Source organism: Amia ocellicauda, chromosome 5, assembly GCF_036373705.1.
Source record: "Amia ocellicauda isolate fAmiCal2 chromosome 5, fAmiCal2.hap1, whole genome shotgun sequence".
In the NCBI taxonomy this organism is placed as follows: domain Eukaryota; kingdom Metazoa; phylum Chordata; class Actinopteri; order Amiiformes; family Amiidae; genus Amia; species Amia ocellicauda.
The window spans coordinates 2795131-2823095 of record NC_089854.1 but is presented as its reverse complement, the minus strand read 5'-3'; the positions used below and the strand labels follow the sequence as shown (position 1 = coordinate 2823095).

The 27965-nt window shown below is 46.8% G+C and overlaps 1 protein-coding gene across 2 annotated transcripts; it reads right to left on the bottom strand.

Moving 5' to 3' along the window:
• Window positions 1-121: 121 nt before the first annotated feature.
• Window positions 122-27758, bottom strand: cntn2 (contactin 2). 2 transcript variants are annotated; one of them, XM_066703220.1, is made up of 23 exons: window positions 27292-27758; window positions 15973-16073; window positions 14404-14539; window positions 13940-14115; window positions 13495-13590; window positions 13163-13375; window positions 12898-13000; window positions 12464-12645; window positions 11984-12120; window positions 11650-11782; window positions 11143-11293; window positions 10717-10844; window positions 10281-10456; window positions 10007-10127; window positions 9754-9912; window positions 9479-9628; window positions 9237-9307; window positions 8484-8718; window positions 7724-7839; window positions 6406-6592; window positions 5676-5788; window positions 4310-4478; window positions 122-3689 (listed from the first exon to the last, which is right to left on the bottom strand). In XM_066703220.1, the coding sequence occupies exons 1-23, from the start codon at window positions 27471-27473 to the stop codon at window positions 3583-3585; spliced, it is 3342 nt and encodes a 1113-aa protein (XP_066559317.1). In that variant the 5' UTR covers window positions 27474-27758; the 3' UTR covers window positions 122-3582. The 2 variants fall into 2 exon arrangements, with proteins under 2 accessions (XP_066559317.1, XP_066559318.1); XM_066703221.1 differs by having other exon boundaries at window positions 11650-11779.
• Between the last annotated feature and the right edge of the window lie 207 nt (window positions 27759-27965).

The window sequence follows — 27965 nt, the reverse complement described above, 5'->3', positions numbered from 1 at the left end:
CATAACTCAGATGTGTTAATATTCACAATTCTGCTTCATGAGAGAAACAGGTCTCTCAAAGCATCAGTCTTCTAGTTGCAGTGTCTGATGAGAGAAAAGAAGACTTAAAAATAAAAAAATATACAATCCCAAGATGTTTATTGATGATAATGTACAAGTGCAGTTTTTCTGTTTGTTTATATATTTTTTCAATATATAACTCCAAAGTTTTGGTGTGGCCATTAAGACATTTCAATTCCATTTACAAATTAGCCTTTTGGTTAACCAGAGACTGAAGGCCCGGTTCAAACGGTGCAGCCTGATTTCAGTCCAAACCCTGCTACAGCTCCGAGCTACAAGACACCCTTGGTAAGAGCACAACAATGAAACACCTTTTTCTTTTCCAAATCTGAGAAGTTCTAATACTAATAATAATGATAAAAAGGCAATGACACTGCAGTGTTTAACATAAAGTACGCTAGGCTGAGCACCGACTCAAATCTGTTTCATCACTCACACCCAGATCGGAGATACAGACACAGGCAAAGGGCTCGGATCGAGCATGGACTTGCAAATGACACCAGAAAATTTTAATCAAAGACACTCTCAGGCAGATGAGCTAATAACAAGTTTCTCCAAACGAAACTGTGACATTGCAAAAGGAGAGCCGCATATATACAAGTCAGGAGGTGTACATTTTGGGGGTTTTCTGTAAAAGACTGCAGTCGGGACAATGAGGAACTGCTTGTCTGGGTGTGGCTGTCGTTCGTCATGGCCGAGTGGATGAGGCTGAGACGAAGGAAGATATTATGTGAAATGTGAAGCAACACCGGCTAAATGACCTTTTGACATCTGCTCACGTGTACTTGTGTTCGCTTGACACTTAAAATAACTGACACTAAAGTTTGCGATTTTATCCGGAAACCGGAGGCTGTAAAAAAATAAAATAATAATAATAAAGTTTCCAACTAACATAAATACATTGAAGTCCTCCTTTACAGTCATCAGGTAACAACTTATTAAACAACATGGGAGTTACACAGGAAAATTAACGCATTTACAAATGGAAAAGGACGTTGCTTTCAGGGACACCACTAACAAACTCTGCCAATGGAGCATCAGATCAGAGGTGCTTTGAAACGTGAACATCAGTGAAGGTCATTGATAAAAAAACTGAGGTCGGTGACATCACTGTAGGACAGAGAGCGAACTCTGTTTTCAGTCTGCTGCATCAAATACATTTATTTGTTTTCTTATGATTGTATTTCACCTCATTTGCACAGCCTCCCCCAAATCAAATAAGTTATCATTAGGTCAGATGGGCAAAGAAATACAAACTGCTTTTGTGAAAAAGACACACAAAGTTAACAGGACTCTGACGGACCTCCCAGAATTCTTCGCTTGGGATGAAAGTGACTGATTTATTCAACTAATCAGTAGCCCAAAATATCGTTATCTGGCAACAATAACCATAAGTATCTGGCAAATAGCCAGCGAATTCAGGTGGTATGCTCGAATTATTGACAGCTGGACCATGGCCCCTATGTGAAGGTAAAGAAAACTGGAGGCCTCTTAATGATATTAAGGCCATGAAAATTTGCCCCGCTTTTTTTTTTTTTTTTTTTACGTTACTTAAAAAATCTTTTAGAAAATCATAGGAAGATCAGTTAGAAAATCACCCTGTATGGCCCGCAGTGCACAAATGAATGGAGGGCAAAGCAGAGGCAGGGATCCTTGACATACAATCGGACCCTCGGGTACATTTGCAAGCACTGTCCCCCCCCCCCCCAACTGCAGCTGTAACTGACGTGATGCCCTGCATCTCTCTTTCTGATGCTAGACGTAGAAAATGCATGTGTTACTTCTCACAAAGGGCCACTTCTGAGTTCATTAAGCACTAGGAAACATTGCGAGGTACAAAGCTACTGCATTGCATGAACGCAACAGTGGGATGTAGCGTGCGCTTTAATGTCTTATCTATTAATCTATTCATGGATGTATTTATTTTTGTGTGTGAATGTCACCTAACTATGCAACAATTAAAATGTATTACAAAACGACACTTCCTGATCCCCACCTTATCCATTTGTTCAGCAAACCACAAAGAGATATTCTAAAGTCATCCACTTGCTCTGTACAAACAAATTGTATCCCATCTTATTCCTACCATAATTCCTAGTATTTTGTGTGCAATTTAAGAAGATACAACACATTCGGAACCCGCCTCCGTCAGTGAGCAGTGTTTCACAGTTTTGGCTCATTCACAACCAAAATATACCTTCAAATATCCAGTTATGCATTTTTCTGGTCTTCCAGAAGAAGAAGAGGAGTGAATCTAAGCACTGACAAACGAGAAGGTGATGTATATAATGAAAGGTGAGTATATTTTTAAAAACTATGTACAAAGATAACACACTTTCTTCAACAAGACCCTGCCAATTACTGTCCAGATGTCCCTCCCTGATCTGGCTGGTTTGTGCTCCGGCCCGCGTGGAGGTGATATCACACTACACCATGTGATGGAACACCTGATTTTCCAAGTTTCCAACACGCCACCGTTAACCTAGAGAAGGATCTGGCAGCCAAACGTTACTGAACTTCAGTCTTTATGCCATGGGGGTGGCGCATGATCATGGAACAATAATGAAGCTAGATTATCCCTGCTACTATGCCAGGATTCTTCATTTTATTACGATGGCTGCATTTTCCACTATGTTGCTTTTTTTTTTTTTTTTTTTTTACTACAAGTTGAACAAGAGTCAAACTCTTCCTGATTTTTGAGATCTACACCCCTCTCCCTGCTCAAAATCAGACTCTACAATCCATCACCTTAAAGACGATTCACCGAGTCTCACATGCTAACACACTTTTCGAATTGGTATCTAAATATCTATGGTAACACTGTCTGTTCTTGAGTTTAAAAGTCAATGAATAAAGAAATGCCATTAAAAGCAAAATAAGTTCAGGAAATGTATATATTTACAACCAGATGTTGATGACCTCAAACACTCCTGAGTAAATCACTGGAGAAATGGTGGCCTTATTTTGTTTTCCCTTTTTAAAAACTGCTCTACGTTAGTGTTTCATCCAGACTTGTCAATCCGAACTCCTGGTTCATGATACTGAGGAGTTAGGGTGGTAGTCGTAGTATTTTTATTCTGTGACGGTTCTGCTTGTAGACGTTTGCTCAGCGTGAGGCTTGCAACGCTGGAGAGCCCAGGCAGATCTCAGGATCTGAGATTTCACACACGGGGAGTGGTGGGGTGAGGGGGAGTGGAAACCCAGATTGGGAAATACTGCTCACTATGTGACGGTAAAATGGCTTCCTAAAAGGTCTAAATATTAAGGTTAATATTCCGTAAGGCATATTTCTATGGATATAATTCAAATATTCACACTGGAGTGTCCTCCCGCTGGGCTTTTCTCCCTTCTGCAATTCCCTGGTCATAGAAAATGTTTATGTTTGTCTGTCTGTTTTCACTATCAAAAAGGAGGATTAGTACGCCATCGTTAGTTGTCTCTGTGCCCGACTCGATTCTCAGAGTCAGTGTGTGTGAGATGCTTCTGATGACGCAAACTCTCCGGCAGCCAATCAGGCGGCACTCAGAGCTCCAACAGGCCGATGAACGCCAACATCACTGCAGTGGTGGTGAGGACCGTGTGAAGGGGGGTGAGGTCCCTGGCCGAGTTCTGCACCATCATGCCAGTGCCTGAGGAATGAAAAAAGTATTTAAAAAAAGCGTTAGTGGAAAAATAGATGTTAGATTTAGTTTCATCATTTTACTGACAGGAGCTGCAAATTAACCTTTGCACAATAGGAGTGAAACAGCATGTGGTTATTAATCCCCCATGTGTTTAATAATAAAAAAATAAAAAACCTCAAAGTTAATTAAATCGGCAGCTGCATTCCGTTTGTGCTGCTGCAAAAGCCTGGAAACATCCGTCTTTAATTAGTTCTAATTAATGCAAGTAATCCATGTGTTCCCAGTGACTGTGAAATCTGGTCATCACATCATACAGGCAGTATGACTCATGGCTGAATTGTTCAAATAAGGAAGGAGGGTTGTGTGTGTGTGTGTCTCTGTGTGTGTGTGCGAGTGTGTGTGTGTGTGAGTCAGTGTCTCTGCATGTGTGTGTGTGTCTCTGTGTGCATGTGTGCGTGTGTGTCTGTATGTGTCGGGGGGTTGTTTTGGATTGACAGTTTGGCTGTAATTCTTCCTTGGTCCCCCTCTTATCCATCTATATGAACACCCCCGTCTCCCTCATACACACTACCTTCTACCTTCTCCCCATCCTTCCCTTCTTTCTATACAATCTGCCCCTGCCTCACCTGAGTCCCTGGAAACGATGATCTCGTGAGGGGGCCCGTCACCCCCCTCCCCAGAGGCGCAGATCTCCAGCACCACATAGCCATTGTCCTGGGGCAGGGGCAGCCGGATGGAGGTCTTGCTCTTGTCCTGGACCTTTAGAGCAACCTGGCCCTCGTGTTTGTACAGGACCTGCAGTGGTGGGGGGGCAGTGGAGCAGAGACACACAGTCAGGGAGGGGCAGTTCTGTCAGGGTAGGGAATTCAACCGAAACGTTGATGCATTCCTGCTAATCCCGTTAAAAAGACGTCCCTCTCACTCTCTCTCTGGAGGAAAATGGCTTGTTGTGATTTGTGGTTTACTGGTGTTGAAATCATGTCTCCCCCCCGCTGTATTTCACAACACCCAGCTGGCTCACCTTACTCCTCTTTTTAAAAACAGACAATACAAAAGACATTTGAGTAATTGCGCTGAAGTTCAACAGCACTTCTTTTTTTTAAGTGCATTGTTTGCAGCGAGCTTTGTGATTGAGCGCAATGTGGGGCCATTATTTCAGGTGGATTTTCAACTTCCACTTCTCTTCTCTCACTTCACTTCACAATGTTAACACAAAATCACTGTTTAGATGATATATTTTGACCATCAAAATCTTATCTGAAGATTTGCACATTTGTGTTTTTGTTTTACCCAGCCAGGACATACATGGTTATGGTTTACATCAGTAGGTCTACTAGTCTCAGATAAGATTATTATCTTGTCTCACAAAACATTAAAATAACCCCCATGAGAAATCAGCATGCTCTGTAAAAACACACAGTTTGTCCTAGATGACACTCTAAGTCATCTAATTTAACCTTGACCATTTTATTTTACGTTATCAGGGCACGATCAATAACAAAGTTGAGAAAATCGTTTGACCCAAGATATCATTATACAGCAAAGAGAAAACAGGTCTGCACAAGCAAACCTTCAAAGATTACATCGGTAGTGATTGAACTGTGGGCCCTTCTCACCGTGAGAGAAAACTCACACACAATCACAACAGTGATAGGCCGTTTCCTTTTTATGTGTGTGTGTGTGTGTATGGAATCAGGGTTTGAATATGTGTTGTGGGGAGGACCATTAATGAAAAAACAGTTCTGCTTCTGTCCTCAGAGAGATAAACCACTCTGAACAACAAAAGGGATCCATCCGATGAGCTTTCTTATCCTATGAGGGTCAGAGCTCACATGGACTTTGCTTGGCTAATGTTATTGTCTAAGATTTGTATGACTGCTACCTAGATTTACCTTTGCTTTCCTTCACATTAACAGTTTGATCCCGAGACGTTTCTAGGGGTCTCCACCTCACACCCTCTGCTCCATTGCAGGCCCGTTTGTGGCCACTCACCTTGTAACTCGAGACAGCAGACTCGTTCTTCAGGGCCTTGACGTGATCCCAGGCCACCGTCACCCATGTGCCGTCGATCCTCCAAGACACGTTTTCCGGGGAACGGCTTGGGGCTACACACACACACACACACACACACACACACACACACAGAAGCTGGTTAACATGTCCACACAAACAAGGGAAAATGCAGGAATCTGTTTTACTCGGTTCATAGCTGTCTGCAGTAGTCTTGAAATTGCTCTTTTGGTTGTTTTTTTTACCATGTGATTGACACAACAGCAAAAGTCTCGAGGATAACTTCCCTGTCACTATCTTCAGCATGTACCATAACTGATTCTCACATGATGCCACAGTTCAATATAAGTCATCAGATTAGAATTCATCGGCGGGTGGGGTGGTGATTTGTCTTGAGCCATTGATAGAAAAATGGTGACATTGACTTATGGAAGCTGGAAAACTCTGGGGTTTGGGGTTTTACAGTTTTTTCCCTGCAATTCTATATATTTTCGAAGAAATCCCCTGCGTTTTTTTCCATTCTCAACTACCCCCACATATGATAATGTCTATAGTCTACTTCCAGGGCTCAGGCATCAGGGCAGGATGGAGGAATCCGTGGGGGAGGAGCCATATTGTTGTTGGTGGTGGTGGCAGAAGAGCTGGGGGATTTGGAGAGGTAGGGGTCGTACACTTGCAATAAAAGGAGGAATGGAGGACTCTGGGTACTTACGGGGCTTCTTGGTGGTGACGGTGGTGGGAGCACTGGGGGGGCCCGTGCCCGCGCTGTTGTATGCCAAGACGGTGACGTAGTACAGAGTACTGGGCCGCAGCCCGGACACCCTCGCCGTCGACTCCAACCCCGCCGTCCGCACCCTATCCGCCGCTGCCGCCTTCTCATTCTGGCGCCAGTACCGGATCTGTGGGTGGAGGCAGAGAGGGAGGGGGCATGAGATGCTGGTGTCAAACCCCCCACCGCAACAGCAGCTCAGGGCCTTGGCGTTGCCTTTGCCAGGACTGGGGGAACAACCGCACAAGCAAGATGGACCCAGTTTACTCCATTTCACGTGTAACCTCTCCTGTTGTTCTGATGGTCAAAAGGAACATTCCAGAAAGTAGGTATAAATACACCAATAGGATATCCAGGTGATCTAAGGGCAATTACAATGAAACAAACTCCCATTAGCATTTCGGTTTCTCATTTTCACCAAATAAGTTACATAAATAAGTTAATTGCTGATAAGTGCTTTTATTAGCCTCCATGCTGCAGCGGTATTGTTCTGGTGGTTATCTTATCAGGAGAATGGCAGGCTTGATATGTTCAGGGATGCACTTTACTCCGACCCCTTACTTGACAAGGCATCTCACTGCTTCATCGGTCCTTCCCATAAACAGCATCTTTGTACTCTTGCACTCTGCCCTCATATCCCTTCCCTGACACTCTCAGGCTTTAACCCGGCCTGACCAAGGTTCGAACCAGGATGGACAGAGCGTTCTTTAGGCCCACCGTCCTAAAAATCCAAAACACTGAGAACACCTGTCTGTACAATGTCTGTCTATATATATTTTCTTCCCCTACACTTCAGGAGAGAAACAAAATGAACAACGGCAAAGTGAAGTTGCTGTCGATAGCTGTTCTGCAGCCCTGATCCTAAATTTCTGTCATGTTGAAACATGCGTCACTGTTCTCTGCTGTCTGAAACACCTGCAGTGATGACTACTGTGTGAATCACATATCTCTTCATTACACATGGAAAGTACACGCACCCTCCTACCATGCTGCGTTTGTGGTGTTCAGTATTGGTGAAGTGGTGGCTTTATTCATTAGGATTGTTAAGTGGGCACTTGGGCACTACCTGTATGTCAGTGATTGCTACTCTTAGGATGTATACTAGTAATGAAGGAGATTGAAGGTCAACATTTTAATTTGAGTTCCTCCTTCATTATTCCCTGAGTTTAATGGTGATTAAAAACAAATCTCAACGCACTGACGTCAAAAGGATGAGCTGTCTTTCAGCATTTAGCTGCCGTTTGTGCCCCCTGGCAACTACCTCATATCCTTGCAGGACGCCATTGGTGGACAGGTGCTGCACTGGGTCCCAGGAAACCAGGATCTCGAAGGCGGACTGGCTGGTAGCATTGACTCGACGAGGGGTCACGGTAGGCTCTGAGGAGGAGGAGGGGTGGGTGAGACAAGCCCTGATCTCTGAGCAGAGTGACACGATAATAACAGTAATAAGTTAGACTGAGTGCAGCTGCTATGTCTCACCCGTGGAGCATGGCGGGGGGAACAACAATTAGCGAGACAAGCTGAGGAAAAGCAGTTTGGAGACAACTGACACAAGAGAGCACTTTATTTTATCAACTGGAGGAGAAGGGGAGACAGAGAGACTAGGAGAGTGAGAGAGTTGGAGACAGGGTATGTGCTGGAAATTAAAAACTGGTAGAGCACATTAATGTATTAAAGACACCGAGGGCTCCAAACCCTCCCACGGTTCTTCTGTCTCTTGATTGCAAGCTGCTGGCTTGGTTGCAAAACTCACATTGGTGCTCAGTATCTCCCTCTAGTGGTCGGCTGAAAATAAGCCACTCAAACGGAGGGATTCTCAAAACCTTTTCATTATAGAGACGTGACTCGACCCTGCACACTATTCCCTTCAGCTAGGAAAATACCTGCCCCATCACTGGCCCTAGCAGCAGCCAGGACCCCAACCTTAGCCAAGACCAACATCTGAATCTACACCCAGTGTGCAGTGTGCAGAAACGTAAACCCAACTCCAGTGCAAATTGGTTGAAAATCTCTCCTCTCACCTTCCTCTGCGGAGTGCACCAGCGCGATCTGGCTGTAGGGGCCCTCTCCTTTGCTGTTGTAGGCCTTGATCTTGACCTCGAAGGGGCAGTAGGCGGACAGGCTGTCGTTCTGGTACACGAAGCGCGATGACTCCGCGTTGGGCACCGTGAAGAACTCCCAGTTTGGCGCCGCCCTATTCCGGAAGGCCAGGATGTAGCCGAATCCCTCGCCATTTTGGTATTCCCGCGCCATGGGCTGTGGTCGCAGGATCGCACCGTGGGCATCGGGGGGGGGAGAAAAAGAAAAAAATAATGATGAAGAAAAAATAAAAGAAAAAGAGTCACAGCACTCAGCGCATCCAAGCGTCTGCCGGGTCCACAGGTAATTAATCATCTTCAGCTGTCTCGTGTCACAGTTCGTTGAGTAACACCTTCTTTGACAGAATCCTTAACAGTGCTTTTTTTTTTTCTAACAGTGAGCTGCTAATGTGACTGTCAGTACAGGGCATATAGAGGCAGTGTGGAAGTGAAAGGAAAGAATTGAGCTGTAAAAGCACCAAACTAATGAAGAGCTGCAAAGAAGTGGCAGATGCAATGGACACACTGGCGAATACTGTACCCATGACTGTTCGCAATGCAGTCGTGTGCACCGTTACGTTCCAATACTGTCCAGAGCTGTGGCCTTGCAACACTGTATACAAAAAATATAACAGCAAAACACCGGCAGACTATGACACCTAGTGAACTACAGTCCAGGCACGCGGACACACTCACAGTCCAGGTGATGATAAGCTCGTGCCGGTCGCCGCCTCCTCCTCCGAGTCCACTGGGGGCGACTGTGGGGGCTGGGGAGTAAAACATTTACAAGTTTCCATTGGCACCAAGAAACAGACAAAGAGCTTATGACTAACTGGGAGATATACATGGCCCTCATAACGGGAAGTGAAATCTGTTGGCCGTGAGCAAGAGAAGAAGTAGATTGGAGATTGACCCCTGACCCCAGTGCTTGGTCTGACCTGCCTGCCTGGTCCGGACACTCTGTGATGCCATGCTGGGCTCCCCGCTGCCCAGGATGTTGCTGGCGATGACCCGGAACTCGTAGTCCATCCAGGGCAGGAGCCCGATCACATGGGCAGACTCTGCATTGCCCTCGATGTTGGCCGGACCTGGAGGGTGGCAAAAGAAGCCATGGTTAGTGTCACCACCATGTCTTTGGAAGGCTGATAGAGTGGAAGCTGTGCCCTCTCTCCGAGTTCACTGCATGACTTCAGATGTGGGTGAAGTGACCCACCTGTTCGCATCGGCTTCCAGGTGTCGGCGAGGCGAGTGCGACCCATGATGCTGTACTTCCCGATGGGGCTGTGGTTGTCGTAGCCCCGGCTCCATCTCAGCTCCACCGCAGACTCGTTAATCCCCTTCACCACCACGCCCCCTGGTGGCCCAGGAGGACCTAGGGCAGCAAGAGAATGAGTTATCCATCACCTCCTTTTCTGAAGACGCCCCTAGCTTTCGGTTCCCCTCAGACAAGTCCCAGGGTCCTTTACCTCTGACCACCAGCTTGGCGGAGGCGGAGGCACTGTCCACCACAGTCTGCGCCGTACACATGTATGTCCCCGCATGCCCCAGCTGGCCATTCACGATGGTGAGGTCCCCCACCGTCTCTTTCTGGGGAGAAGAACATCCCAAGACATGTCAGACAACTCCTCACTACAGGGAGCTGAAAACTGTGAGCACATCTGATACTTATCACAGCACCACAGGGTAATTTGCACCAAAATTGCACAGTCCTAACTGTGTACCCTCCAGGACAAGACTCACCCCCTCCAGGCGATGGAAGTGTCCGCTGTCTTGCTCCGTGTCCAGCAACACCCCGTTCAGAGACCAGGTGAAGGTGAGGTCCATGGTGGGGTCGTGCGACGCATGGCACTGCAGCGTGATGTTCTCTCCCTGGTTGATGTCAGCGTTGGACGGCACCAGAGTGATCTTTGTGGCATCTGTGGAGGGGGTAGGCTAGTCAGGTTCAAGGTTAGGAAGGGTGTTTCACAGGTTGATTTTTTTACAGCGCAGTCATGATTTCTGAAACTGATTAAAGGCGAAAATCTAGCAGGAGAAACAAGAGGTGTGAGGAGGAGCATTATACTTTGGAGACAGGGATTTTTATTTTTATTTTTTATGTGGAGTGGAGTGGAGATATCTAATCAAATCCATTGAACTCATTTCCACCATTCCCTGCCCCTGCTCCCCCATTTCTTACCCCGGACAGACAGGATCCCCGTGCTGTTGGCTTTTCCCAGGAAGTTCTCAGCGAAGCAGGTGTACTTCCCCTCGTCCGCACGGCTGATATTCTGAATCCAGAGCGTACCATCTGCATAGATTGTCACCCTGGGGAGGACACAGCTTTGCTCACGAATTCTTGGATCTTGCCCAGACACAACTAAACACTGGGTACACAACACCCACTTCACGCTACCAAGAACATCTTTTGTGTATAAATTCATGGACTGTATGAAACTGCTACATTATTCCTGGCGGTGGAGAATGGGAACAGGTGGTCTTGTGTAGGTTCTTTAATTTAATGTGGCAGGGATCTGTATAATGTCCCTAGCTCTAGTCAGGGATGGTTTGAACAAGCTGTGTGTGTCCATGTGTGTGTGTGTGTGCATTTCTGCCCTTGACTCACCGGCTGCTGTTGGACAGGAGCTCCGTCCCTCGGCTCCAGAACAGGGTGGGTTTGGGTGCGGCCCGGGGGCGGCACTTCATCATCACCTGGCCCCCCCGAGCGGCCGGTATCAGCCGGCGAACCGGGTTAAGTCGGAAATCCGGTGCCTGGACTACAGTCAGGAAATAGGATGGAGAAATAGGATGGAGAAAGAGGCAGGAGGGAGGGGAAGAAAGGTGGAAAAAGAAGAATAAATTCGATATGGAGGGGAAAAATTAAACCAGGGAGGAATCACACCTGACAGGGAGCACAAATAATGACCAAAGACATTGATAGTTTTTTTCAGTACCAGCACTGATACCAGAAAGCATTCCTACACCTGTCCTGTAACTCTGGTTTGATCTAATGGAGCCCTGAGTCCTATATATACAGCATATGTATTGTAGTTTGATTCACAGACTTGCAGCTCTTGTGACAATATTCTACATTGTTTCTGACCCATCTGTATTTTGATCCCTGACCTCTCACCTTGTACTTTCAGCTCTGCATTGGAGTAAATGGTGCCATGTTTGTTCTCTGCCACGCACTGATACATGCCAGAATCCTCCAGGGCCAGGCTGGAGATCTTCAGCTGTCCGTTATTGACCTCGATTCGATCCTGCTGGATGAGAAAGAAAGTGAGAAGAGGAAACTCAAGAGAGGTTTTATATACATGTGCATGTTTGTCGGGCTAGCTCAAGCCAGGAGTAAGAGTTTGCACAAAAACATATCAGACATGTATCCATTCAGCACTTTATCCACTTGGAAGAAATTGTGAACACCTACAAACAAAGCACTGGTCACTGCAAGTGCTGGCTGGTACCTGGGAGGCGAGCAGCTGTCCATTGCGGAGCCAGCGGATGGAGGGCCGTGGCTTTCCCCCAGCGACACACCGCCAGCGCAGCTCTGAGCTGATCTCCTTCTCTGAGTCACTAATCATCTCCAACCACTCGGGCTGGGCTGGGCAGAGTAAGGAGACAAATGAGCAATCACGGTGAACTGGGACAGCCTTCAGGGGGTTTAACTTTCTACCTAAAAACACTGCGTCTGGTGTTGCTAAGAAGGTTGAACGTTGAGGAGAGAAGCAAGAGACTATCATGTCATGTCTACCTTCTCCCTCTATCCCTCTCTTGCTAGCTCCTGTAAGTATCCTAGCTATAACTGAAAAAAATTAATTGAGAACAGAAAAAAAATAAAAATACATCTAATATAAAATTTTAACTTTAGCTATGCTAGGGATGACATGCAAAAATACAACTACTAAATCACTACAGTACAGCAGCACCGTGGTGCCCCGGGATACCTTGCACCGTGATGCGTCCCTGGAAGGTGTCCCGGCCCTCCGAGTTACGGGCCTCGCACTCATACATGCCCTCATCCTCAAACCCCAGCTCGGGCACCAGCAGCACTGACCCCTCCGCACTGGTCACCACCTTGGAGGGCAGGGATCCGTCTACCTTCCGCCACCGCAACTTCGGAACAGGGCTGTGGGTTGGCGCAGAGACAAGGGTTCAAGCATCACAACAACGACTGGCCTCTCTCATCTGGCACGTCAGGAAACTCCCTCCACCACCGTAAACGCACTGCTTTATTATGATTTAAGACTCATGATGTTCTCACACGTCAAAATCAACACAATCTCCAATGTGTTGACTTCGGCCTATGTTGTGAACTATTCCTGCAAAGTCACCTTTTGTTTGAGATGGTCAAGGGGAAAGTAGAGGGGCAGACACTCACTTGCCGTATGCGAAGCACTCGAGCTGCACGCTGCGCCCAGTCAGTGCGTAGGTGTCAGATGGGAAGCGCACTTTGATGTTCGGGGCAGACTTTCTGGGGGAAGCTATAGAGAGAGTGAAAGAGAGAAAGCGGGGGTTGTTAAAAGTCAAAAGGATAGTGGTCCAAATACAAACAATACACATTCACATTAATAATATTCAATATATAACTATTGTTTTCATTATTATGAGTATCATGGTTGTAGCAGTTGTAGAGTGTGTCATACCGTCAGGCTGCACGGTGAGCTGGTTGGGTTTGCTGAAGACACTCTTTGTGGTGAATTCCATGCTGTTGGTGCCAAAGCAGAAGTAGTTCCCAGTGTCGTTGGGCTCGGCCTTGGCCAGATACAGGTTCCCCGTCACCTGAGAGACGAACCAGCGGCCTCTGTCTGGCTGCACGAAGGTGGGGAACTCATTGACAAACCACCGGTAGGACAGAGCTGTGGGAGAGACAAAAACATTATAAAAAACAATCATGCCAGACAGGGTATCTTTCCCATCTCTCCTGTAAAGGTCTCTGTCAGGACCACAACTCTGACAGCTTCGGCACTGTGCTCACCTGGGTAGTGTGGGGGTGGCTGACAGGGGATGACAGTGCCTGCTCCTTCATAGACAGTTTGGGGGCTCCGTTCGTCAGGGGGAAACTCACGGAGATCTGAAGCAGAGAGACACAGGGGGGAGAAGGAGTCATGGTGACATCACAGCCTCAATTGACCTCCGTGAGGACATGCATACATCTGCATTCACTGTGCGACTGCAACATCCACTTTGGATGAGCTCCAGGGATGAGATGGCAACCTGAGAACAGACATGACAACTGGACAAGCCGGCATCGCAGGAGGCGTGCTTCCGGGAGGCCACGTGATTACAATCGCGAGCCAAAGTGACGGGGCGCGATCGAATGTCTGGGAACAGAGCAGGCTGTCGTCGCTTTACCATACACTGTGAAGTGCAAACCTAATCGTGAAAGGGAGCATGCAAGCCTATGGAAGCAGGACACTCACAGCCGAACCGCACGCTGGCCTCCTGGCTGATGATCGTGCCGCTGGGGTTGGTGGCGAGGCACTGGTAGGAGCCGCTGTCCTGGCCACGCTGGGGGGCGCTGATGACCAGGTTCCCGGCCACCAGGGTGTAGCGCGGCTCATCCTCCACTCGCACATCGGTGCCGTTCACTTTCCACCTGTACAATGGGAGAGAGAGAAAGGGAGAGGGAAAGGGAGTTGGGGGGGGGGAAGGAAGAGAAGGAGAGGGAGAGGTAGAGGGAGGGATAAGGGAGGATGCGAGAGGAAATGATAGAGGGATGCAGGAGAGGGAGATAGATCTGCTCATAATATCTGTCTCAGGCTTTGACACTTATTTGTATTGTTTTGGGCAGGACTACGCATTCACTGCCATCAACCCAGTGTGTCGCATTGCCCCCCGGCAGAGCCACGCCGTGTACTGCACAGATGCTTCCCCCCAGACTGACCTGTAGGTGGCGGGTGGGCTTGCCCTAGCACGGCAGCCCAGATTCACCTTCTCCTCCGTCAGCCCATCAGGGAACAGAAGGCTGGAAGGCTGCTCCTCAAACACTGGGCCATAGCCACTGGCCTGCGCACCCAGCCCTGAAACAACACAGCACAGATACACTGCAGTAGGGAAACACACACACACACACACACACACACACACACTTGTAGACCCTGCAGCAGACTCTGTCCCCTCTCCTGCTGCCTTCAGACTCATTTTAGGTCTGTTTCAGCACCACGGAGAGCTCCTGAGGGATGTACTCTGATTGCTGTCCGGACAGTTGAAAGGGAATTTAAAAAGACAGAAGGGGTCTCTAAAGAAAACGCATCAACAGATGTGTTTCGCAGCTTCGGACTTCAGTGTTCCCTCCTGTGTTTAATGTCTACATTTTACTGTGTCTTATTTTATTTAAAGGATGTCTGTGTTACCATTTTATCCCAGCAGCAGGCTTCACACTCACACACACAGACACACACACACACACATATATATAAAATGCACTTTGTTCTGTCCAGAAGAGCATAATAGAAACACACTGCAAAAAAAAATCCTTCTGGGGTGAAGTCAGCAGGAGGGATCTTCTGTCCTTGTCATGATTATTTGCATCTGCGGTTGCGATGACATGGCAATACAAATTAACCAATATTAGGGACAGCGAGTGGGACGCCGATAAAAATACATCATTCTCCAGGCACACCGTACCGCAATTGTGCCGATTACACGTGGCAGTACGAGGTTGTGTAGGCAGGATTGTATGAATGAGAGGGAGATGTGGGTGGGGGCGGGTTCTTCTCTGAATATGGGACACTCTTGCACACGGGAGTACTGAATTAATCAGCAAACGTGCATAATTAATCAGGGCAATCCCTGTTGGAACATCTCAAGGACTGTGCCACTGCGAAAGGCAGTGATCTCACACAACAAAGAGATGCTTACTGCACCCTTAATGGGATTTAGGATCTGAGCGTGAAAGACATCTTCTACATATACAGTCTTAAAAAGGATTAGGTTCTCATCGTGTGGTAGGAGTATATAAACACACACACATATATAGATGCACTTACGTCCAATAACTATAGGGTGCCATTTGTTTAAAAATGCACAATGAAAACATATTCTTCTTCTTATTCTTATACAGACTTTGTCTAAGCATGTGTGTGTGGCCAGACAGGAGGCGAAGATTCACGGAAGGGCATTTTACAACCCAGTATGAATCTTTAATCTGTCTAAAGTTATTCAATTATTTAAGAAGAAAAAAAGGACAATCTGAAAATAAAACCCCCTCTCCTCACAGATCTAAAATAACTGCATACATATTTAATGGCATCTTACACCTGTCCTCGGGCCCCTTCCTCAACCTGCTGCCAATCACCGCTTCACAGTCTGTAACAAAGACTCTGCAGGCATGCAGGGGAAAAAAGGGTGAGAGGGAGAGGAGGAGGGAGAGGTGGGGGGAGGAAGGCTCGGAGATGCAGGGTGGCAGGAAGAGGGGGAGGGAGGATGAGATCAAGAGAAAGAAAGATTTTACCAATAAAGCTGAGGGAGAGCAGACACAACAGGCCAGATGGATGCCACATTCTCGGCTCGACAATAACCACCAGGGGGAGGAATCGCTTCAGAGGTGGTGACCTGTTAGAAATAGAACAATAAACACTATAAATAGAGAGTTCTTAAAAGTACAGAAGCACACGACTCCTAACCTACATTATATGACTCCGATGACAATTTCACTGATATTAACCTGCATTCCAACCATAAAAAAAACATCTATAATGTGTCAAGCGTATTGTTGTTGTCAGCCGTGCTTCAGCGTTTCAGAGCCATGCTGATCCAGAGGGGTAGGGGTTGGGTCGCAGCAGGTGACCCCATTAAAGGAGAGTAACTCTGGAGATCGCAGCTGGTGGGAGAGCAGAGAAGGGACCAGGACTCGCTCGGGCTCCTCTGCTCTCTCTCTGCCGGCACACACAAACACTGGCTCCTCATTTCCTGGCAGTCCAGCATCCCGGCACAGCTGATCAAATGTGGAAGGCACAGGGAGACAGTTTTTTGGTCGCGACCCGGTCCCGCAGAGGGAGCTGACTCTCACACGGCCAGCCTGTCTGTTCTGCGTGGAGGAGTCTGACTGCAGCAGGAAGCCATTCTGCAGGGAGACGGAGGATGAACAGGGGTATGGGCAACTGTGGTTCCCTGCTAATTAAGGAAATATGAATCGTACAACTTGCTTCTCTCTTCTCCACTCCTGTCACTACATCAGACACTGCATGGTGAAGGTGAATTCCTTGAAGAGATAATCATATAATAAACATGTGTTGATCTGTTGGATTGATCGATCACCTGTTCCCTGACTGAAAGGGAACACTCGAGTCCCAAGCTCCCTTCTTCTCAAACCAGTTCAACCGCCCAGCTGAAACACTCCCTGACATCTTCTGCTCTGCCTTCCTTGATCTGGATCTCAGTCTTCCAGCTCTGACATTTTTGATCACCTTTAGCTCTCCGGAGACTGAGGTTCTGGTTTCCTGTGTAGAGTTAATAAGAGCAGTGCTGAAACAGTCTGGAAAGAATCCCAGACACCTTCCAGGGCTGACAGTAATCAAGAGAGACGGCTGAGTCTGCTAACAGTAACTGGGGATGTTCAGACATGGAAACACAAGGACTTCCTCTGAAACTCAGGCCTGTTATTTTTACTGCACAGCAACTGAACAAGTTTGCAGTTCAGAAGTATTCTGTAGATGACAGTTCTGCGAGTTTGGCAAATACAAAAATAAATTAAAAAATATATAAGAAAATGACAGAGCTCAGATTGTCTCCTGAGAAACAAGTCTATGAAACATCAGAGATAATAGTCAATAGGAACACCTGGGCTAAGCCAAATCGTCTTTTATTTTTTTCTGCTCTCTTTGATCGCTTATATTAGCTGGGTGTAATAACTTGACTTTGCCATTTTTTATTTTCTGCAAGGATTAGATTAGAGAGATGATTAGCCTCGTCTCGCAGCAGCTTGTGTGTAAAGTCACGCAGCTCTGACAATCAATCCCCGACGTCAACCTAAATGGGCTTCCTTCCTCCCGACTGCCGAGTCCCCATGGAGACTCCTATAACACTGTGATCTCTGGGCTAATGCACGGCTGCCCGTTTGTCTTGGGATACATTTGTGTCAGTACTGATGTGTGTGTGTGTGTGTGTATCTGCATGCATGGCTGTGTGTGTGAGAGAGACTGAACCAGTGTCTGTGCAGGCATGCGTGAGTGTATGCGTGTATGCGTGTGGTCTAGTCAGTGCACTTAATATTTCATGAAATTAGACCCCCAGACTCTCAACCCTGCTGCCCTCCTTCCCTTCTCTCCTGCCCCACCACAGGTTTTTAGTGCCTGAGAGACGTCTACAAAGAGACTGACTTATTCAGCCCCCCGGCGAGCTGCACCAGCAGGTGGGCCGACTTCTACAAGATACGAGGGAGGGGCACAGCTAGACAAAACACTTATTTATTTAAGGCATATTTGAGCAGCACGGATATCCTACTCCCCTGCGACAGCCCACTCCGGTTAGCGCTGTACCCTCGGTCTGTTTACTGCCCCAGTCCTGCAGCCGGCACACCACCAGGACTGTAAAACAGCAGCCACCAGACGCATTAAAACACCTTACAATCAGATCTGCACTCTGCTCTCCCCTTAAGTGCTCCTTGAGTGTAGGAAGGGTTTCACAGCACACCACCCGCACATTAAATACACTACGTCAGGGTAAAGCTGCTGCGTTTGTTACTTTGGTCTCTGACTGTCTATTCACACGGCGAGGGTTTAAGATACATTTCCTGCAGACTTAAACACATGACGGCACACATCCCTATATCACAAAACGGGCTGTAATAAAATGACAAAGTGAGTCTTTAGGGGCTTCGGTATATTCCGGGTGCAGTAATGGCTACTGAGTGTTTACAAGTTGCAAAAGGAGAAAGCATAGAAGAGAAGAAGGGAAAGTAAAAGAACACATGCATCTTGTGGCATGTGTCAGAGGTAAAGATGGGACAATGAAAGGAATAATAGATTCCTGATCAATGCTCCTGCTTTGACCTGATGGCACACAGAAGACCAGGAATAAGCAAAACAAATGGGCTGAAATGAAGGGGGACTGAGCCTCGGTGGCACGGCTGACAAAGTCATGACCATACAACAGTGGAAGTGGGAGATCTGACACTGTGACAGCGCTCAGCGTGTGAGTGTGTGTGTGAACCTGTACCCAGGTCTCTCAGGAGTGTACCAATCCCCCACCTGGTGCTCGGGGACCAGGCCTTTTGGTGTAGTGGATGGGTCTTTGGTTCGGACTGTGTGGTACGGGCACTCAAAGATGTGCCGGTGATGGTGGTTCAAATCTAGGGTGTCATGAGGATTTAACTTCCACAAAATGGTTGACGGAGGGAGACCACAAGACAGTTTGGGGGCTCCCTCTTTTCACTGCACTGTAGGCACTGCCTTCTGACACCCCTCTCCACCAAAATGACCACCCTGAGTCCAGCCACATATTCCATATTACCCAGCATGCAACAGAAGCAGCCATTATGAAATATTACTCATTCCAGCTCAAAACGCACATCCTTGAGCCTCATTATCCTCAGCCTTGAATTAGGAGCAGTCGGAGGAGTCCAGAGAAAAGATGACAGACCTATTCACGATTTCTCTGGGCAAACAAAGGGAATAACATGCTGGGTGGCAACAGCAGGGTTAGGCGAGGGGAAAACACAGATATGTCACACAATGGTGACAACCGTGAACACAGCACGTGAGAAACGAAGTCTGCTTTACTCCCAGGAGTTTGACTTCTTCTTTTTGTCTTGTGAACCCCTCCCCCCACCCGACCCTTCACAGCCATTCCTCCACCAGTACCAGCTGTGTGTCTCTAACAGGGCGATAAAGAGCCGGGCTGTCCCTCACTGACAATAAAGACCAACCCAAAGCGGCGAGTTCCTCTGGGTTACAAAGCGATCAGTGACAGTGCAGTCTTCATCTCCTGACCTCCTGGGGTCAGTGTTTAGTGTGGTCCTGTTGGCCCAAGGCGAAGTGCTGGCCACTTCAGATCTCCACTCCAGCCTTGAATGAAGGCCTTGTTCTCCAGCGGAGGATCAGAGAGGCCTTTCAGAGCCGACGGATTCCTAAACCATAACCACGCCGGCACCCGCAGCCGTGCTCCTGCTTGGTGGGGGGGGGGGAGGTGGAAAATAAAGACATGAATAAAATAAAATGAAACAAAACAAAATAAAATATGGCATTGTTTGCACCGTGGAAGTGCTTGGCGGTAAATATATACAGCTCTGGAAAAAACTGAGACCACTCCAAGTTCAGAAGTCAATGTTAAGTGGTCTCTTAATTTTTTCCAGAGCTGTATATTGTTTTTCTTTTTGGCATATAGATTAACTATGTTGCGAAAATGTGCTTACATAAGTAATGTCTAGGATGTGTATTAAACCACATACAGATCAGTTGAAAAGAACCCAAAAAATACACAGAAAGGTGTATTAAATGCAAGTACATCTCAGAAGAAACTAAGATTTATTGACTTATTTACATGATGAGTCAAAATGTTGTGTGAATCATTTACTGTGATACAATGGCTCGCTGAAGTGACTCACGTTCCTTATTTTGAAGGGGTGGTGGGGGCAGGCAGACTCCACACACATAAAATACAAATTAAGATGGTATGAACTAAAAACTAAACACTGATTGGTTAAGGCATTACCTCCCTTCTTTGAGCGAGGAACAAAAAAAAAGAAAAAAGAAGACAATAGATTTCCATCACTGAGTGCGCTGCTCTGAAAGACCGGAGTTGAACTTGAGTCACTGCTGTTATTAGAAAAACACACACAATAGCAGAGCACCCCAGTACCCATAAGCTTGATAAAGTTATCCTTCACACACCCTGTTACTCGCAACAGACACATGGATATGATTTCGCATTTACAGCGAACCCTTCTATCATTGAATTGGGTCTCACTCCCTTTATCATCAAGGTAAAGACTCAGATAGGGCAATGTTTGTCTGGGACAGCATTGCATCTTGGGGAGATCCTGATATGGGGGACTGCGGCTCGGCTTGTGACTGGCTCCGTCTGCCAACTACACAATGGACCCCCTATTCCATGCGGTCAGAGTAAATCACACGTAATGGAGCTGATAGGCTGAAAAACAGGAATGTACTTTGGCCATGTATTATTGACTGAATCCGTCTTAAATATTTGATGTCATCATTGCACAGCGGGGCAGCAGTAACCAGATTAAATGTTAAAGCCGATTAGGGGGATTTCTCCAGCCCAAAACCTGCCAAACGAGTACGTTGCCTTTCATCTGAACAAACGGGATGTGGGGGATTCAGAATTAAATGTGAAGCACACACACAAGCATGCGTATGCACACCCCCCCGCTTGTTAATGATATTTAGTAACTACTAATAAGCCATTGACATTCATTCACTATACTATATATATATATAACATTTTTTAATGTGTTCTTGTCACAGTTACACCACGCAACCTCACTAAACTTTATGCCTGTCCTGTGGACATTTTCTAACAAGAACGTGGCACAACTCCAGCAAAACAGCTGGCGGCAGGGCTACAGTTTACTACCCCAATATAGCCTGACATGCAACACCTAGCTCACAGAGTGCCTGCACAACTCCCGACAAATGAAAAACCTGAATATTTTATGGCTGGTGTGCGAGAGAGAGACAGAGAGAAATAGGAAACGAAAAAATATCAAACAAAAAGTGCTGAATGCTTGAAAGTGGGACAGATCGGATGGCAGGTGGGGGTGTGGGAGAAGTGTGAATGGAGCCAGCCCTGTCTGGTGCTGCAGCAAACAGGGACCAATCCACGGGAGTGGAGCCGCAGGGCCGGGAGACTGTCTGCACGTGTGTGTTGTGGGGGGAGGCAGGCTGTACAGGCGTGTTGCACTGCTAGACTGAGTCACTCAGTTGTAGGACGTGCATGAATCGCACACATGTGCAGCGCAGAGTACGCTGGATGAGGGAGAAGGAAGGGGACTGGATGTGCTGCACATGGGAGATACATTCTCTCTGCTTTGTGTGGCTCTGCAGTGCTGTGCGTTTGCATGTGCATGTGTGTGTGTGTGTGTGTGTGTGTGTGCGCGCGCGTATCTGTGTGTGTGTAGGCTTATGAGCGAAGGTGTGTGTGAGTGCATCTCAAAAGAAAAACCTTCACCTTCCAATCCAAAGCATCACAAACAGAGCTAGAAAACTGAATGAAGACTGGCAAAGATCTCACTCACCACAGCCACAGGTAGCACTGTTGCACAGTTTGCACCCGTTTGGGTTTTACCTACTTTACCACCGATCTCTACACCTCAGGCCCAGCCTGCAAGCCCAACACAAGCCATTACAGACTGAGCCACTCAGAGGGTGTGCGGTCTGTCTCTCTCCAACGTGTCTAACATGCTGTATTACGCACATAATAAGGAAACGTCATTCTTACAATATTAAAACAATAAATGAACTAGTATAAACAAAGAAACAAAACATTTACAGCATTGTTCATTTACAGGCTGGGATCAGAGACTCATAGGTGTACAATCCTGCTGCTGAGGAGCCCCATCAGATTCATAAAGACTGATCAATCAAGCAGGCGCTTTGGTAAACTCTGCAATTAAGAGATCATTTGTATTAATATACTGCAGGCCTAAAGGACCAGAATTACCTTAACTGAGCATGTTTAATCGATGACTAACGTGTTCACTGGCCTTTAGAAGCCTGTGACTTAGTGTTGAGCTTTAAACCCAACTGGACTTCAGCCCTCATTGGGACTGGCGTCGGCTGTTTAGGATATTATGTTTTAAACCAAGCCTGCAGCAGGGCTCACTATTCAGTCTATTCTAAATACGTGACAACTGTGGGTCCCATTTATTTCAACAAAGGTCAGCCGTCTGGAGATCAAAATGGGTTAATGTCCAGGTGATGTCATGCAAGACACTGCACGACACCGACAAGAGCGTGGCATTAAAAATGAATTTGAGGCTAATTAAAGGTTGGATTCACGGCCTAAAAGCAATCTGTGAATGTGCATCACGTCATCATATCACGACCCTGGGCACATTCATTCCTGCATGAAGACATCACTTGATAACGACAAGTGAATATCCTGTTTGATATCCTCCCAGTCACTGACACTGTCATTCAGGAGTTGAGAGTCTCCGTCTCCTCATCGTCTCCTCAAGTCGACAGGCACCTGCAGCTGAAGCTTTCTAATTAAAACATTAGCCTTTTCCCCCCCCATTTTATTTTCCTCGTTGAGTGGTAGATCTGAAACGAAGCTCAGACAACGGAGCGAGGGGACGAATTTGAGGAGAATCAAAGCTTAGATCTATCTGTTCGGCTCAAGCAGTTTGGGAACAATGCTGCGCTCTGTCCTGCTGGTGGCTGCAGCCAGATCTCCATAGAGGCTAATTTAAAGAGCTGTGCTTCACACTAATTACATTATCCACCCCCCACCACCACTTCAGTATAGCTCCCTATTGTCTCTCCCTGGCTCTCGAGTTTCCTGCTCCCTCTCTCTGCAGATGTTGCTGCCCGTTCCTCCAGCCAGGGCGAACATTGCCTGACATTTAACCTCCGCAGCACCACACAGCTTCGCAGATCTCCACAAACTCCCCTCTACTTTTTGGATATTTTCTACTTGTTGGTTTAACACGACCATCATCCCTCACCCCCACCCCTCTCTGACGTCAACACGGGGAATGTAAAAAGCCCAGCTTGACCCCTTCCTCCACCTCGTAATGGGACATAGACGTATTAACCTTATTAACATGAATTTGAGTGACAGTCTCCTAAGTTTGAACTCCTGCCAAGAGGGCTGAACTAAACGCGTTATTATGTAAATTACATAGATACTGTAGATATCTCTCATTAATTGAGATGTTTCTGCAGCCGTATAGTTACAGTATCTGCTGAGCCCAAGCGTAGCCTCCTCAGTCTCCTGGTTATGCATTAATCACAGCTCTCCTCTCTGGGGACCAGGGGCCTGGAACACAAACAGCAGGGCCGATGGGATCCTGGGACATATCTAGGTCTACAGCATCTCCTTTTCTGTTTTCGCTCTCCTTCATAATATTGTTGTCTTCTAATAAGCCCCCCAACAGAAAGCCAGGCCTCTTTGCATGGCAGGAGAGAGAGAGAGATAACAAAAAATCAATAGCGCGGGGCACGGCACAGCTGCCACCGAGCAAACAGCACTCGTCTCAGCAGAAACTGTAGGTGCTGAGAGCAGCAACTCACACGGCACACCACTAACCATATGGACAGTGAGAGAGAGGGCGGGGGAAGAGGAATCACAAAAATAAAATTGATAATCAGGACAAGAAGGGGTCCAGGGTGTGTGAAGAGAGACATCAAAAGGAAAGATACAATAAGGTGAGGTGCTGCGAATCCTCAGACACACGTAGCTGACATAAACCGCCCCCAACCGAGCTACGCTGTAGTCCACAACAGGGGACCCTGCCACACGAACACGAGAAACCACGCCAGGGATAACGTGGAGATGCCACAATATAAAGCACAAAACAGAGCATACAAAGCAGTAAAAAGCATCTTTATAAGATGCTATGAGTTGTGCATGATCTATTCCAGGCATCTGTGCAGAAAGATGATATTTTGCCCCACAGGAATTGGAAACCTGGGTGGTAGTTAGGGAAAGGGAAAGGCATTTCATGTTTTCATTTGTGACTTGAAGTGGCTTCATTAAGATTGCTTCTTCCAGTTGCAGGTAACTCCACTGACAGTTAAGGCTATTCTGTGCAACACGTATGTTACAGAGCTAATAAGGACAGTGGTTTCTGGGCTCTTCCTGACAGTGGGTTTGATTTCTATGTATAACTGGCTTACAGATCTTTGAGATTGTTACTCTACTTACAATAAACCGAACGAGCTCAGCATCCAGATGCAAAAATAGGATTAGCAGCCATTTCTCACTGCATATAGAACACAAAGATTGGAATCAACACAAATTCATGTGCGTCTACCTTTTTTTTCAGCCTTGGGATTCAATGGTTTAAAAACAAGAACCAGGAACAGAGACAATTACAGAAAGATTAAGTGATCAGAATCCACATAACGACAATGATTCTCCAATTAACAACACAGAGAGAATTCAAAATTGGGTGCCTGCTGTGCATCAGAGAAGCCGAGCGGAGACTCAGAATTTGACAATGTTCAGGATATAGAGCGGACTTCAAATAAAACACACAGCAGCAGGAAAAACAGGATGAAAAGGGAAAATATTCTCAGTCATGTAAATCGTTACAGATAAGTTTCCTTAAAGACTTTAAAGATCTTACATTTACAGTTCAAAACTTCATCCCAAATAAAAAGACGATGAACGAGGACACACTTCAGAGCTTTGAAGAAACACAAACTTATTTGTCAAGCAAAACATCCCTTTAAAGTAAAAAACACTGAGATTTTAAGTTTCATGAATGGATCTGTCCCAGAGAATGATTTCCTTTCCTAGTAGTCTACAATATCTTATATTGATTCTTAATAACTCACAGTCAAAGCATTGATCCACGAATATCATGTATGCAAGAAAGTTGATCTACATGCTAATACGGAATACATACGGACATAGTACCATACTAGGGACAATGAAGTTTGTAAAGAGATCTCTGGACTTGTGTCTTGTTTTTCAATATATTATTATATACAGTTATATACAGTATACTGTAATCAACTCAGTTCATAATAATAATGTGGATTTAACCCACACACACCTAAAAGATTAAAAAATAATAATAATACTCCCGCTAAGAAAATAGGGGGACTTTAAAAAATCTTCTACTCTTTCCACAAAATACCTCAGGCCAGATGAATGTCATTGTACAGGAATCAGTGCAGTTCTAGCTGCTCGCATGGTTAGAGGGTAATTATCCTCAGCCCCATAAACCCAATTGAGCAGGATGCCAGCCTGGACATCTTTGTGAAACTGACCCCGAAAAAAGCTTGATCACTACATGCTTTCCTTTCCATTCAGCCCTGCAGTGCCATTATATTTAGCCTGATTTCCTGAACAGATTATCTGGATTGGTGCATTAGTGGTAAATTATATATTTATTGTTATCATGCATCACTCTACAGTAACTTTTCCACCATGTATAGTTTTAATACAATTGTGTTTCTGAATGTGGGAGACCAGGAATTCACCAAACGCACAAGAGCAGGCCAGAGCAGAGTTCCGCATTTTAGCCATTTAGTTCCATTTGATAAAATATTTAAGTGCCCCAGAAACGTCTTTTTTATTGCAATCGCGTGTGCTTCTCTGAGGGGACGCAGTTTATTTTAGGAGCACTAATGGATCCATATGGACGGCCAGGGCAGAGACATTTGCCCAAGTCGGTGCGGTTAGTTGCTGAACATGAAGATGGGAAGCCGAAGGCCGAGAGCACGGAAGATGTGAGAGAAGAATGAAATAAATAAACAGAGAGATGAATAAAACTGCTGAGATCTGGAAAGGATTTCAATTTAGCTGTGATGACAGCAGACAGGAAAATATTATCACGGTTCACCACGTCATATTCAAACTGTTTTCAGTGACAATAATAATTATAATTTGTATCTTAATTTACTGTAACACTATTCTTGGAAGTTCCCATCAGGTTGTGACAAGAGCATTGAACTGAATTTGATCACAAAGTACCATCTCGCTTCCTGTCTGCTGGACGCCCTTCCCATCATACACCAGGGCTCTCTCTCAGTCACTGTGAGCACCTGCACCTAACGTCAGTCACTCCTCTTGTTTACAAACAACCACCTCTCATAAAACTCTGAACACACATTGAGAACGAAGAGCATCACCCCGCCGGCTCTCAGCAAGGGCCTTGCACACTTTCCACCGAGCGTCTGAGTGTGATTCCAGAGGCACTTTGAGGGCACAGAGCTGACGAGGAAGGGGACGCTCCATTACTCTATTAACGACACAGAAATGGCAGCCACTTTGGGCCCAACATCCCTGTGAGGTAATAAGCACCTACAGTGCTACAGAGGCCTCACCCAAGCAACGCCAGCCCCAGCCCGCCTTGAGCACAGACCGAGTACAGCCTGGCATTCACTTAAACTGCAATGCACCTGTGTTTATGCCTGCAGTGCCAGCCAGTCTGTCTGCCAGTGAAGCAGCACTAAAAGCTGGGACTGGCTGGGGGCACAGCCAGGTAGGTAGAGAGTTCAAACACAGACCCCCTGTCACTGGGGAAACAATCCGCTAAGTCTCAGTCAAAGACCCGAACAACCAGGGCTGAAGTACCCACACGCCCCAAGCTCAGATACAGAATACAGGGGCACTAGACGGGGAGGCCAAGAAGTGATACTGAATGGGCTCCACACCCAACGATGGAGAATTTCAAGTTCAAGGCATGCACAGAAACTGCTGGGGAACTGTGAGACAATCTGAAGGTGCTGGATAGTCTGTGTGTGTGTGTGTGTGTGTGTGTGTATTTGTGTGTTTGCATGCACAAGGCACAAATCAGGAAGGCAAATATTTACTAATACATATATTTAAAAAACCCATCCCCTGCCTGGCTATTCAAGAGCCCCTCAAAAGAGACACACGATGGGAAGCATACAAAAATAAAACACACTGACGATGCACACAAATCAATGATGAAAAGAATAGTAGTAACGCCAACCACAACAATCACAGCATCCTGCTAACGCATCACGAAGCAAGCCCCCTCCCCAGCCCGCCCCGGCGCCCCAGCAGGAGTCCTGCCGTGCAGCGATCGCAGTGTCAGCCGCCGCGCTAATCACGGAAGTTGGGAAATGCGGATCTGACGCGGGGGGTTTGCAGCATGCTGCTCACTGACCTTTGCTGGAGAGCGGCGCTGGCTGGCTGGCTTCCACTGCAGCAGGCGAGGGAAGAGATGCGGCTGGGCTCCCAGGCTGCACGGCTGAGGACAGCTGCAGAGAGATGACGCGGTGGTGTGTGTGAGTGTGTGTGTAGGTGAGGGGGCGTCGGTGGGGTGGCCCTAGTGGGAGTGGGTCGCATGGGCTTCTACAGGGCGTCCGGATGCTCCTGGTCTGGGGCGCTGTGGCTGCACACCTCCTCGTCACTGTCACCCACACACACACAGTCTCTCTCTCACACACACACACACACACACACACACACACACACACACACACACACACAGTGCCTGCCTGCCTGGCCTCTCTCTCTCTGTCTTAAAATCCTTTGCTTGCTCCCTCTCTCCCTCTCTCTCTGTGTCTCAGTCAAGCCGCAGCTCTGTCGCATTAAGATGTGCTCCTCCCAATACAGCAGCCCACGCTCTCTGCCTCTCCTCTCCTCTCTCTCTCTCTCTCTCTCTGCTTTCATACTCAAAAGCGGTAGCCCCCCCTCCTCTCTTCACTCCCTTCGCGCTCTCTCTCTCTCGCTAGCTCCCCCTCTCCACCCCCCTCCTCCACCAGCCTCACATCTTTATCTCTCTCTCAGATCACTTTTGTCTTTTTTTATTGGCTTGCTACTTTCTCCAACATTTTT

Coding starts and splice junctions, on each gene's coding strand:
- cntn2 (XM_066703220.1), bottom strand. CDS start 27,473: ATGCGACCCACTCCCACTAGGGCCACCCCACCGACGCCCCCTCACCTA. Junction 14,540..15,972: donor GCTCTCCCTCAGCTTTATTG/GTAAAATCTTTC, acceptor GTGTTGTTTCAG/GGCTGGGTGCGCAGGCCAGT. Junction 11,294..11,649: donor TGCAGAGCTGAAAGTACAAG/GTGAGAGGTCAG, acceptor TCCTGACTGTAG/TCCAGGCACCGGATTTCCGA.